Raw genomic sequence first — 13,215 nt, 5'->3', positions numbered from 1 at the left:
GCGCTGCGGCGTCGGCTTCGTCCCTGAGCCGAGACTCGCACACCAGACAGAAGTAGTCCACGCAGCTGCTGAACACGCCGCTAGCACTCAACGATGACATTCTATTCTATTTTCCAAAAAATATATATATAAAAGCTACTAGGGAAGCCGAATACACGATTACAAAATAAGTTCCAGCAGATTGCGTCAGAAAATCGTTGGTGTTGGTTTTAGTATCTTTTTATACACACAAATGAATTACAAGCAAAATGCTGAGGTAAGTCACTCGCCCTTCGCTATTATCAAATGTAAATGCTCTCGCTCGATATGACAATAATGATTAACTCTACATTAACAATTTTCAACATTATGCCATTAAAAAAAACATCATTAGAGCAATTTTTAATCCTGCTTTTATTAGCTATCATTACGAATCATTACTATGTTTGCTTTGTGATAATTTAAAAATTAAAATGTTCAATAATAATAAATATACATACTGAAAAAACTTCTGTAACACACGAAAATTGAGCACATTTCACAAATAATCCACCGCGTAAATTGCGATTAATATATAGAAGGAACCGATTTTAAAAATAAGTTTAATAACCAGTCAATTTTACTACAAAGCTACAAAGCGAATAAAATCGAAAACCACGCAATCACGCAATAGCTAGAGAAGATAATACGGGGATTCCCCACTTACAGCAGAAATGCGTCATTTATTAAAGAGTAGAATTGCAGACTTTAGCAACCATAGAGTAAAATTTATTTTTGTAGCAGACTATAAATCTATTAACATACTGATATATTTCTTACATAAGTCCTTAAACAATTTTTTTCATTGTATTTAATATAAACGTTTTTTAATAATAGGTACTTATTAAAAAATATAAAAATATTTAGAAGTATCTGTTAAGGTACAGATTCATTAAATTAATATTAAAAAATTAATCAAATTGTAAATAAAAAAAAAACATTTAGAAATAGGGGGTTTGAAGGGATAGTCCCTTTGCTATAAAAAATATTTTTACTACTATCCCCCATCCCCTCTAGTTAATCGGCTGGCAACCCTCGTCGATCAAGGGAGTCATAAATCATTTATCTAGGCTAGGTTTTTATATTATGGTCTTACTCGAAGTAGTTTTCCCATAAGACTTCAAGCGTTAAAGAGGGCAGTAACCCTTGCATCATGGCGACGGCTTTCTTGTTGGATGACCTTCATTGCGGAATGCCCTCTCCGCGCCCCGCTGCATGTAATATTGTATCCTGCATAGCGTTCTTGTTCGATGTTCTGTGACGTCAAGATATTTGTAATGTCTGGAAAATAAACCAGTACGATCTAATAGTACCTACTTCGTTCTTCTTCCCAGTAAGATATATATAGGAATTGACAGAGTTACATGAGATATTTTATTTTGTAAATGTCTATGAGTCGGTCTAACTTTTCACTTCAGAAATTGTATAGGCTTTTATTTAAAGTGTTAAAAAGGTCTATGATAAGGAAATATAGGATATTTGTGGCCAAAGGTGGACATTACTTCGTTAATCTGTACTTCTATACCAATATAATAAAGCGTAAACACACACTTCTTTGTGGCGTAAGATGTCAGCAATCACAGCATGTTTTAGATTTTTTTTTCTTTAATAAAAAGTCCTTCACGCTTGAGGCCATATATTTTCACGCTATTAAACTTAGGTGTTAATTAATAACTTGAATAAAAACCCATTGTGGGAAAGGGACCATCAACTATAAGCTGCCAACATCAAGAAATTTAGATTGCCATGGTTGTCATCATGTCATTTCATTTTGACATTTGCAATTGATATTTTTTGACAAATGTAACCAATAAAATTTTCATAATTCCATGTGGTTGAAGCCGCACGGGAACAGCTAGTCCATTAATAAAGTAACAATTCGTTTAATTTAGTTGATTCTAAAAAAAATAAAGCTTTTGTTAACTTCCATTATATTGTTATACTTTTTTTTATTTTTCTTGTAATGCTTTCGTTCGAGTAACTATTTGTGTACCATTCAAAAACATTATGAAAAAATTGACTTTTCTCCTGACAATAATTTTTCAATAACTAAAGATACTTATACAGTTGCATAGTAAAAATACCTTTAGTGTTTATAAAATGCTTTAATACTAAGGTTAAGTAATTTACACTTAATAAGATTATAAATCGGGAAACGATAATTGTTATGACATAACTACAGGCCACTTAAAACACATTTTTTTTTGTTCTTATAGACTTTTGAGATCAAGTCTTAAAATTATTTCTAAAAGTAATCAGATCTTATAAATTATGATACAATATTTAACAGAACAAAATATTTTTTCTTTTTTGTAGCAACTTATTTGCTGAAATTATTCTAATAAATACCAATCAATTGCTGTACGGATGAAGTATGCGATAAGTTGAATTTTATCAAAGCTACAATATCATTTCCTGTTTCAAACACAATTATTATTAAAAACAGTTAAAACACGCTCCATCTAATATATCTGAAAAGTCCTACAACAAAGTAATTATTATTAAAATGGATACATTTTAAATGCTTCTTCCGCTTGACTAATGAAAATAGGCAATATGCATATGACGCCAAATTGTACCAAACTTTTTTAAGTATACTTTATTACTATAAAAACATTCCTGCAAAGATTTTTTTTAATATAAAGTGATTAAATAATAGAAATGAATCGATTTTTGACTTTTTGACCTTGAGAAGCTTTGTTGTTTTTTTACGTCGAAGTGACATCTGAGCGTATGTTATGAATGGAATAAGACCATTGACGTCAATTGTCTATTGATAACTCCGGTCGCGTTTTATTCGCTCGAAAATGGTCGTAATTTTATTTTATTATTTTTAGCTCAATGGTTGAATATTTTTGCGTCAATTTTTTTGTGGTTATTTTATAACAAGTAGAATCGTTTAAAAAAAGAAAAAAATGCATGCATATTCCCTATTAGATGTTATTTAATCACTATCGCTATTATAATTCCATCTACCCATATTAGCAAACATCATATGCATCATGAACTTTTCTTGTAACTGCTTCTGTTCTCGTTCTCTAGCAACTTCTGGCAGCAACTGTTGCAAACGCCATTGGGATGCGATCCTACTGTTCTTGTGTTCCGCAGTCTGCAAGTGAGACTCCATAGCGGGCCATGACTGGCATGGGATGTTACAGTAACCACAGTGGTAGCAACCCGGCTTGTACTGTAAAATAATTTGCAATATACTAATATAATCAAACATTTTATGCAGGTCAGCTCACACCATATTCTTGAATTATTCCCTTTTAAACAAAACATCGAAGGAAAACATCGTGATGCAACCTGCACATAGCGGCGAAGAAATTCAAATATATGTGTGAAGTCAACCAACCCGCATTGGGCCAGCATGGTTGACTATGGCCTAGTCACCCCTTATTAGGGTAGGCTCCGAGCCCCTCGGTGGGGACGTATAGTGAGCTGGTGATGATGATGATGATGAAACAAAACACCTTACATTTATGACATGCTATAGTATATATTAGTATATATTTTATTTAAGGGTGAGCAAAATTGGAATTAACTGGTATTGAGAAAGGTGCAAAAATCCAAGAACAGCAAACAAAGATTGTCAAGGTAACGGTAATAGTTATTTAATACTGGTCTTTGTTGTCATTTAAGTCATTTTAATATTTATGGAACAGTTGTCTGTCCCAAGTATCGCTGGATAATGAGTTTCTAGTTCACGACAGATTGGACAGGTAGGTAGTTAATTAGTGACACTTTTTAAAAAGGTAAGGTAAGCTGTTTTAATTTAGTATGAATTACGAGCTGTTGCCCGCGACTTCGTCCGCGTGGTATTAAAAAACATACGAACTGTATAAATTACAAAAAGCTACGTATCCCTCGGGAACCGGACATTTCTCTGGGATGAAGCTTATCTCATGTGTACTCCAGACTTTGTTTTATATCTGTGCCAAATTTCAATAAGATATGTTGAACCGTTGCAGAATGATCGAGTGAACATTAAAAAACTAAATTAATGAATCCCACGGGAACCGTAACTATTCCCGGGATAAAAAGTAGCCTATGTATTCTTCCAGACTATGCTCTAAACCTGTGCCAATTTCATGGAGATCCGTTCAGCCGTTTAGGCTACAAACGCTAACAAACATCCATCCATCCATCAATCTAAACTTTCGCATTTATAATATTAGTATAGTAAGTTGTGTAGGGTCAGAAAACTTTTTTATATTATTAGACCTACCTCTCTTATAAATTCATTTTCCATCTCAACTAACACCAAACTTTTGTCAACTGCCGCTTCATGTTTAGGTGTATCTAAATGTTTGTGGAAATTTAGAAAAGATACATTACAATCGCATACGAAACATTTTAAACTTTCGTTTTGTTTAACCATAAATACTATACTCAGCATATGGATACATATTTTATCATTGATGATAATTACTTTTTGTAACGAATCAACAGAGACCGCAGACAGAATGAATGAACTTGTTGGTATTTTAATAAAATTAGCTTCCTTGTCAATTTGTTTTGATTTTGATATAGCATTCACTTGTGCAAGTTCTTCTTTCGATTTTTTATGATCTACCCCACCGACATGTTCTTTTACTATTTTCATCGATGGAATTAAGTCAATATCACATTTGTTGCAGTGAACTTTATTTTCATTAAATATGTATGTCATATGATTTTGCTTTGCATACTTCTCCAATTCATTGATATCCAAAGGGGATGATTCCTTTTTTATCTTTGAAACATGTGTATCTTTTACCTTTTCCTGTTTTTCTTTTTTTGTAAATTTAACAGGTGTTGTGTATAAACATGTTTCTTTATTAGCTGATTCCACATCTTTTGTGAATTCCAAACCAGATGTAAGCTGGATTCCTTTACCATCATTCTTTTTGTTTTTATTCTGGGCATGTTCTTTAATATGATCCTCAATAGCTTGGTAATTGAAATCTAATTGCTTTGAACACTTCTTGCAGACTGCGGTTTCAATTTCAAAATTTATATTAATATTATTTTTTTGGAATTTCTCAATGGCATTTAAAATGCTTTCTTTGTCCACGTTTTCTTTATTTTTCATAGAATCATTTTCATTGTTTACAATGTGTGATTTATCAGTTAATTTCTTCTCAGCATTAAGAGTTGAAAGGCGTTTTTTATGCATTTTCAACATTGTTTGATGGTGAAGATCATTTATATGATTGTTTATAGCAAATGGGTCCATTAACCAATTACATAAGATACACCAAGCCTTTCCATTCTCATCTGATGTTATATAATACTTTGCATTTAAAATTTCGCATATCTCTGAATCATCTATTGGGATTGATTTCACAGGATCTGTTTGTTTGACATTCTCCTTTGTAATGTTTTGTTTGGTTTTAGAATCATCAGAGCTTATAGTTGATATTTTTACTTCTGCTTTTTCATTGCTTTGGATCTGTATTTTATTTTTAACAGTCGAGTCTAATTCTGTGGGTTTTGTTTCATTTTTATCTTGAGTTACAGCTTTTTCTTCACAGTTATTGTTTTCCGTTTTTTTAGTACTATCAATTAATTCGCTGGTTGCAGTAAGTTCAGCAATTTTATAATCATCGCAGCAACGTTTATAGAGATTTTTATGTTCGATGTCATTGAAATGTTTATCAATAGAGTTTAAAGCGAACACCATATTACATGTTAAGCAATGGAAAGAAGACTCATCAACCTGAAATATAAATTAATTTTAATTTAAAGATGTGGTTAATACTCAAAAAGTTAGTTTTAACAAATGAAAATTGCGAATTTGGAAGTTATTACACTTCTCTTCCAACAGGGATACTGTTGGGTAGAACATATATTTTGTAGCTGGTGTTTGTAAAATAAAAAAAATTATTAGCAATTTATTTCTAAAAATGTACATACCCGACGATATAGGTTTTTATTTTCGTCATATTCGAGTTTACTCTGAATGAGCTTCAATATGTGTGTAGTCTCGTTCCTGTGAATGTGTTCGTCGTCGAACTCTGTGTTGCAGATGGCGCACGTGTCCTCGACGATGCCATTCCACGCGCTGTCTCCGAGCTGCACGCTGGCGAAGGCGAGCACGCGGCCCGCCCGCCGCCGCAGCACGCGCCCCGCCCGCCGCTCCGCGTGCCGCGCCTCCGCCACGTGCAGCCGCACGCCGCCCGCAGTCGCCAGCAGCGCGTTGCACAACTCGCACAGATACCACTTCTTTATCTACAACGGAACACACCATTACACATACGCGTGCTCGTACGCAACGCGACAGGCGACGAATGCGATGTACGCTTACCTTTCTCACGCACTCTTCTTCATTTCCGAAGTACTCAGTAGTGAGGAAGTTCTTGGTGTGCACAGGCTTGGCGACGTGCGCTGCGGCGTCGGCTTCGTCCCTGAGCCGAGACTCGCACACCAGACAGAAGTAGTCCACGCAGCTGCTGAACACGCCGCTAGCACTCAATGTAGACAACATTTTTGGTATCTCGCCTAAAATGACATAAAAGTATAAATAAAACAACAAAGATCCCGGTCCTAAGCTGTTTACACTGGAATAAATAAAAGGTGGCATTGATATAAATGTACATACTAATTCAAAAAGGGTTGACAGGAGTATTATAGATTGTTGTCAACTGATGTTTGTGCAATGGGGTCAGTTTAGCGCTCCTCTTCCGGTAACCTCACCATTAATACCAAGCTAAATTAAAATAAAGTCAATAAAACCTATGAATGACTGTTATGGATGAAGGAGGAACTATGCCATACAAATACTTGCTAGCTTATTAAAAACTTTTGTATAAGACTATGGCATACTTTAAAGGCAAAAAAATAATTAGTTAATTTATTAAATTTTTCATTGTTTATAATGAAATACAAATATTAGTTATATTGTTTTATGTTTTAAGACAACATTAACAAAATTACTGTTTTTACTGTTATGAGAAGGGAGGAATCGCATGTAACAAGAAGGATGTTGGTTATGAATGTGGAGGTACACCGGTAGACGTAGACCTAGAAAGAGATGGATGGATTGCATGGTGACATGATCAAGAAGGGAGGTAGAGTTATTTGGAGGACGAAAACCCGGTGCGTGGACCCTGCGGGAGTAGAATAAGGCAGGGGAGATGATGATGGTATGCAACAGTAAAAATGTTAACAAGTGTAGCGAGGTAGCACCCATCACTTTCTATTAAAAATATTGGCTTTTAAATCCATAAACACATGTATTTTTAATTATTTTTTATAATTGATAGTTACTTGTATTATTATTCTGAAACTAATGTTAAAATTAAGTATGGTGTTAAATTATTGCTCTCCTAATTACATTAAGAATTTGATAAATACACTGCACACTATTTTGGCTTAATACTAATGTAATTACTAAGTAAACATGATGTAATAAAGTAATAAAAAAGAGGTAGTTGCAATGCGAAATTATTCTCTTAAATATATTTAAGGCAATGTAATGTTAAATTAAACTTTGCACAAAGTTCTGCCTTGGGTTTATTGTATTAAATTAGTTGTAAATAATAAGCCTGGGATAACATAAAGGATTGAAGATAAATTAACATTAATAGGGTTAAGATAGGACACAACATCTTCACTTTACACAAATTAAGCTTATAATTCATAAATGTAGAACAACAGGATTATTGTAAAACATACTTAATAGTAAAAAATATTTTGTAAAATAACTCGGATCACTAATAAGTACAGAAATTGATTCAGGAAACAGTAGAATGACGATGTTTGTGATTCTACAAAACAAAAGAAACAACCACAAATTATACAGTAGGTACTCAGTACTTACTTGTTACAAATACGGAGAAACAATTCAGGAAACGTTTATATTTTAGGAGCTTTAGTTACTTCTAGACGCAACTGATAACTGTAACTAAAAAAGTGAAGAAAGACGTTCACATTCTACTGCAATTTGGATATCAAAGGATTCCCCCGCAATCATAGTAAGTTTGAGAAAAACAGAAGCAACGGTAAGTGTTGCCAATGTATATTTTTGCATATCAAGTAAAAAGCCTTGTCTGATTGGAATGAGATCAACGGTACGGTGGGTAGTAGCACTACTTAAAAAGCATTGCCTCAGCATTGGCAGCATTTCTTATTTACATTTCTTATTACTTTTAATTCGTTTCTGCACAATTCTGCGCCCAGTTTTTGGATAAAAAAGTTATTTCTTTAAAATGTAATATTTTGCAATTAAAAGCCAAACACACCGTAAAAAAATGTAACCAAATGTCTGTTACAAATTTTATTTATAAGAATCAGGAGTTTTTTTTCCTTTAAAGATTTTCAGATGTTGCCATAACCATTGCAATCATTTTTATTCTGTTGTCACAAAATAGTTATCTATGCAGTCAGCGAGTGCTGTCAAAAAAGTAAACTAAAAGTGTGGTTGTAATTTTTCTCCTTTAAGCAAAAAGCATTGTTTTTTCATCTTCTCATTCATATATCTTTATATATTAATTTCCAAGACAGAATGTAAGTTCCATTTTTTAAACGAAATTACAATATTCATAAGCATAAATGACAAACATGATTATTTTTCAGGGCGACGACGACCAAGCCACGCTCAGAAATGACTTTGGAGGAGTTATCTAAAATTGAGGAAGAAGAATTTAGTACCGGCCCACTTTCAGTACTCACACAGTCTGTTAAGAATAACACACAAGTATTAATAAACTGTCGTAATAATAAGAAACTTTTGGGACGCGTGAAAGCTTTCGACCGGCACTGTAACATGGTCTTAGAAAACGTAAAAGAAATGTGGACCGAAGTACCTCGGACTGGTAAAGGAAAAAAGGTAATAAGGTTATTAATATCGTAATAGGACTTCAATTGTATAACCTCTCAGTTTTAGTTATCAATGGTCATATCTTCAGTCTTATTATTTAATGCCAAATGCAAGAATTTGTCTTTATTTTGGTATATTAACTGTACTAAGAACTCTTAGTTTGTGTCTAAGACAGAGAACTGTGGAATGTTTGTGGTAGGAACAAAATTGTTGACCTTGAAAGGTAATTGAAGTATTATTAATAAAAATAGAAAATAAGTATTCAATGCCTAACACTGGGTTATGGCTTGTGCTATTACAAGATCATAGCTTATCCAGCAACATGCAGCACCTATTTCTTAAATGTTTCTGTTTCAGGGCAAAGCCGTAAACAAGGATAAGTTCATCTCGAAAATGTTCCTCCGAGGTGATTCTGTCATCTTAGTGTTAAGAAATCCCCTTGCAACTGCAGCAGGAAAGTGATTAAAAATGTGTTTCAAACTTTTTGTGGTAAAATTGTATGAAGTACCAATGAAAACTTTAACCGCATAGGTCAAAAACTAGTTTTTAAGTTTTTCTGAATAAATGTGCACCAAAAATGGTTGTTTTATTTTAACTAAATCCACCACAGGCTTAGGGATATTTAGTTATTACTTAGATTTCAATTTTATTATCAATTGCTCAGAATTATAGGTTAGTAAATTAATAAAACACTTTAATTAGAGTCACTTTTATTCTGATGTCTTGTTTAATCTTAGCTTGCCTTAAAATTCTTTAAAGTAAATGAAATGTGCAAAAATAAACATAGGCGTGCCACAGTCTTGCCAAATGAAAGCCTAATTACAAAAGTCACTCGTATACTTAAATCCTATTAAAGTCATTTAAACTTTCGAACAACTCTAAATACAATTTCTTTGGTTCTATTTACAATAATTATTATGTATGTACTTTTCAATAGACATTTTAGGTTATCACAATTTACCAGAAGTCTGAATTATGTTTTTCTTAAATTTCGTAATCTGACCAGAAAAATAAATGTTGCCATACTTAAATTAGACAATATGTTGAAGCTAATAGATTTAATAGAAAACATATGTAATGAAATACTAGAGAAGTTTTATTTTCATAAAGTAAAAGCTGGAAAACATTTTAGCTAAATTACTTTCTAACAATTTTATGTAACCTACCGTTTCTGTAAATAAAAAAGCTAATGGTTTAAATTGATTTAAAAATAAGTTCAAAATTGAGCATAATTTTGAAGTCTTGTTTACTCAATTTTAAATGGAATTAGGTAAATTAAATACATAAATTAGCACGAGGGCTATCTTTCAAAGACTATCAATTATACCTTCTTTCCCAATTTTCTTTATTCCGTAAGAAAGTTTAGAAGGACATTATTTTACGAAGCATGTTTTTATTCTTTTTCTTTGTAATACTTAAATATATTTATTTATTTTAGAAACAGATATTCCTCGAAAAATAGCCCTATGAAACCAAATAACTATAATTTAATAGTTGAATAAGTCTGAATTTATTTATTACTTCTATGGTTCGTTGTATTAGATCTCCATGACTGTAGATGTGATGTACACAGTCGACTGCAAAGGCAGCATTATTAATAATAAATATTGTTATCCCTTACATACTTGGTGACAAAATGGAGACAGCAAATTGTATAAATACTTGTCGATTTCTGTCATTATACTTGACTATGAACTTCCATTATTTAATTGGGACATTCAGCACCATTAGTTTTGTACCAAAATAGTGCTGTCGGACGTATGTATCATAAATTATTGCCATATTACCTTAGAAAAAAAAAACTTTTGTTCTATAAATATAAAAATATTTTAAGCTAATATTAACTATGGAAATCTCGAAAATAATATTCTAGCACCAGATTAACTGTGGACGTCGACTGCAGTGAAGCTTTTATGCACAATATGTATACAAGTGTAGACAAAATGTATACAAGTGTAGACAAAATGTATACAACTGTACACAATAGGTAGACAAGTGTACTTGATATGTATACAAGTGTCACAACAGTCGAATATTACTAACATTCTGTTTAACGCTTATTAATACGACTCTTCTAATATGGTTTTGTTTTATAAATGCTATTTGAATACACTCCATCAAGCGTAGTTGCTTATAGGTTAACTAAAAATATAAAATCTCCCGCCATCTTGCGAAATAATTAAACGAATTCTTTTGCGCGCGTTAGAAAGTGATTGATAAATATAGCGTCTCCAGGGCAGGATTTTTATATTCTTGGTTAAGCCATAATATAATTTATATAAAAATACACATACAATTTTACCTATCGAATAATTCAAAACGAAATTATTTACATGTCATCTTACAATCTAGGTTCATCTCAGATATAATATACCATTTATAACTATAGACGCAAACATAAAAATTTATACATAATTACATAGATAATATTAGATGCCTTTATAATGAACACTTCATTACAGCTGTATCGCACCATGTTCCATTTTTTTTTTAAATAATGAATGTAAACGAAAACAAGAAATAATTTAAGTAATCTTTATAGCTGATATTGGGATGATGAAATGACTAAATTATTGTTCTTACTTTTGTTTTAGTAAATTTTAATCGTTATAATTGGTCGCTTTAATGAGTATTGTTAAGGAAAATAATGTATGAGACTAGACTTTTTAACTTTAAAATTAAACGCTCAATTGGTTGACTTATGAAAGTAAACTGGTCCGGTAAGTAGTGCCAATGAGCATGTTTTTTAAATTTCTTATTAAAGACTGCAATCACTGATCTGTATTACTGGATAGGCGATTTGGAATGACAGTTTTGGTTCGTTGCGACTAAATTTTAACTTTTATTATAGACTATTATTAGTTCGAATACCGCGACCTACTACAAGGATCAGTGCCAAAATGTCGAATGTCAAATGATTATAGCCTGTCCATTTATAGAGGGCAGTGTTAGCAATATGTAAAAACACTTTTTTCTCAGTTTTTTTCAAAATGAATGAATGAGTTGACGCTGAGTAATGTTTTGTTTTAATGTCATCGAACGTTAGTTTTTTTGTATATTTACGTTTATTACCTTAGTTTACGTTTATTATGGAATTATCAGTCTCTTAATTTTAAATGTCTTGGTACGTGTTCATACCGAAAGTTCGTTTACTTTTTGGAAACATTAATTTCTTTCCCCAACGACTTTCTATTTTCAAATTTCTGCTGTAAGCTCGCTACGTTAGACGGTTTCGAAGACAATTTTGTTGCATTATTTTTAAGGTTAGAATCGGTTCTTTGAACATTAATTGTACTAGGTTTTGGTACTACTTTAGGTTTATTTTTATTCAAATGGTCTGCTATAGTTTTGACGTTAGAGTCTACTTTAGACTGTACGCGGTTTATATTAGGTTTTTCTGTTATTTTAATATTTGTGGATGGATTTGTTTTTGTTGTTGTTGGTGCTGTTTTGTTTGTCGTCTTTTTGTCTATTGTCGGCGCTGGTTTTACAGGTGGTCGGTTATCAGCAGTTTTAATTGGAACTATAGGTTTTGTAGCTACTTTAGGCGGTTCGATTGTTTTGTTGTTATTTATAACATCAGGCGCTTTAATATTTTTTGTATCAATTGCGCAACTCGATACTAAATCTGGACTGTTGGATATAATTTTGGGAGCTATATTTGCGTTTTTGATTGTATTTTTCGGCGATTGAGGTACGTTTTTAAATGTGCTAGTGTTTTTCAGACCGGGAGGTGTGACTTGTCTCGAGAATGTAGGTATTTTTGAGTTCGCCTTTAAAGTGGGAGACGGGGGCGCTCTCTCCGTCTCCTTCGTTTCGTTGTTGTTTTCCTTTTCTTTCATGTAAGTAGGAACATTAACTGCTGACGGATGAAGGTACCCGCTACTGGTCGTGGACGCCGAGCTGGACTTAGCACCGGAATTGCTGTAAACACTCTCCGGCGTTTTATAATGGTCGGTATTCATATACGTGCTGTCTCTTTTATTCTCGGCGTTCTTTGCTTTTCTCTCCTTCTCTTTCTTTCTCGACAAAGTCGAGGCGGAATATATGGAGTCGAAGTTACGATTTTGAATCTCGTTGACAATTTCTCCTAGAAGCCCGACGCTTTCCGTACTTCCAGAAGTGGAAGTGATAGGTTTAGGAGTATTGTAACCTACGGGGGGCGGTTGGGGGATAGTTTTTATAGGAGGAGGTACTCCAGGTAAGGGTTTGGACTGTTTTTCCGGACTTTCCTCTATGATAGCATAGATGTTGTCGCCGGACTCCTCGTCGATGTGAGCTAGTGGTGCTAATTTATCTTCTATACAATCCACGTAGTCGACGGATTTAGGTTCGATCGCTTTAGGGTTTTGATAGATGGAGGTGTCGGTGTGCGCGGGGTGTGCGGGGTGTGC

General features: G+C 33.2%; 3 protein-coding genes across 5 annotated transcripts in view; 1 reads left to right on the top strand and 2 right to left on the bottom strand.

Moving 5' to 3' along the window:
* Positions 1-8,027, bottom strand: part of LOC106106111 — a 10,450-nt gene extending 2,423 nt beyond the window's left edge. Inside the window, exons 1-5 of one of the 3 annotated variants that reach the window (XM_013286641.1) lie at positions 7,823-8,027; positions 6,308-6,501; positions 5,917-6,231; positions 4,247-5,719; positions 2,878-3,205 (exon numbers count right to left, since the gene is read on the bottom strand). In XM_013286641.1, coding sequence (XP_013142095.1) covers positions 2,963-3,205; positions 4,247-5,719; positions 5,917-6,231; positions 6,308-6,487 — 2,211 coding nt within the window. In that variant the 5' untranslated portion in view covers positions 6,488-6,501; positions 7,823-8,027 and the 3' untranslated portion in view covers positions 2,878-2,962. Of the gene's footprint in view, positions 1-2,877; positions 3,206-4,246; positions 5,720-5,916; positions 6,232-6,307; positions 6,502-7,822 lie in introns of those variants that run through there. The other 2 variants (XM_013286643.1, XM_013286642.1) reach the window with 2 other exon arrangements.
* Positions 8,028-8,378: 351 nt separating this feature from the next.
* LOC106106124 (probable small nuclear ribonucleoprotein Sm D2) lies at positions 8,379-9,399 on the top strand. Its single transcript, XM_013286663.1, has 3 exons — positions 8,379-8,508; positions 8,578-8,830; positions 9,179-9,399. Coding segments are annotated over exons 1-3 (360 nt in total). The 5' UTR covers positions 8,379-8,506; the 3' UTR covers positions 9,284-9,399.
* A 2,485-nt stretch (positions 9,400-11,884) lies between these two features.
* LOC106106092 overlaps positions 11,885-13,215 on the bottom strand; it is a 54,693-nt gene continuing 53,362 nt past the window's right edge. Inside the window, exon 19 of the mRNA XM_013286621.1 lies at positions 11,885-13,214. Within this exon, the coding sequence (XP_013142075.1) occupies positions 11,971-13,214 (1,244 nt within the window). The 3' untranslated portion in view covers positions 11,885-11,970. The remainder of the gene's footprint in view (position 13,215) is intronic.

This window comes from Papilio polytes, unplaced genomic scaffold (genome assembly GCF_000836215.1).
Source record: "Papilio polytes unplaced genomic scaffold, Ppol_1.0 DF822400.1, whole genome shotgun sequence".
In the NCBI taxonomy this organism is placed as follows: domain Eukaryota; kingdom Metazoa; phylum Arthropoda; class Insecta; order Lepidoptera; family Papilionidae; genus Papilio; species Papilio polytes.
The sequence above is the reverse complement of the archived record's forward strand: the minus strand, read 5'-3'. Positions and strand labels throughout refer to the sequence as shown.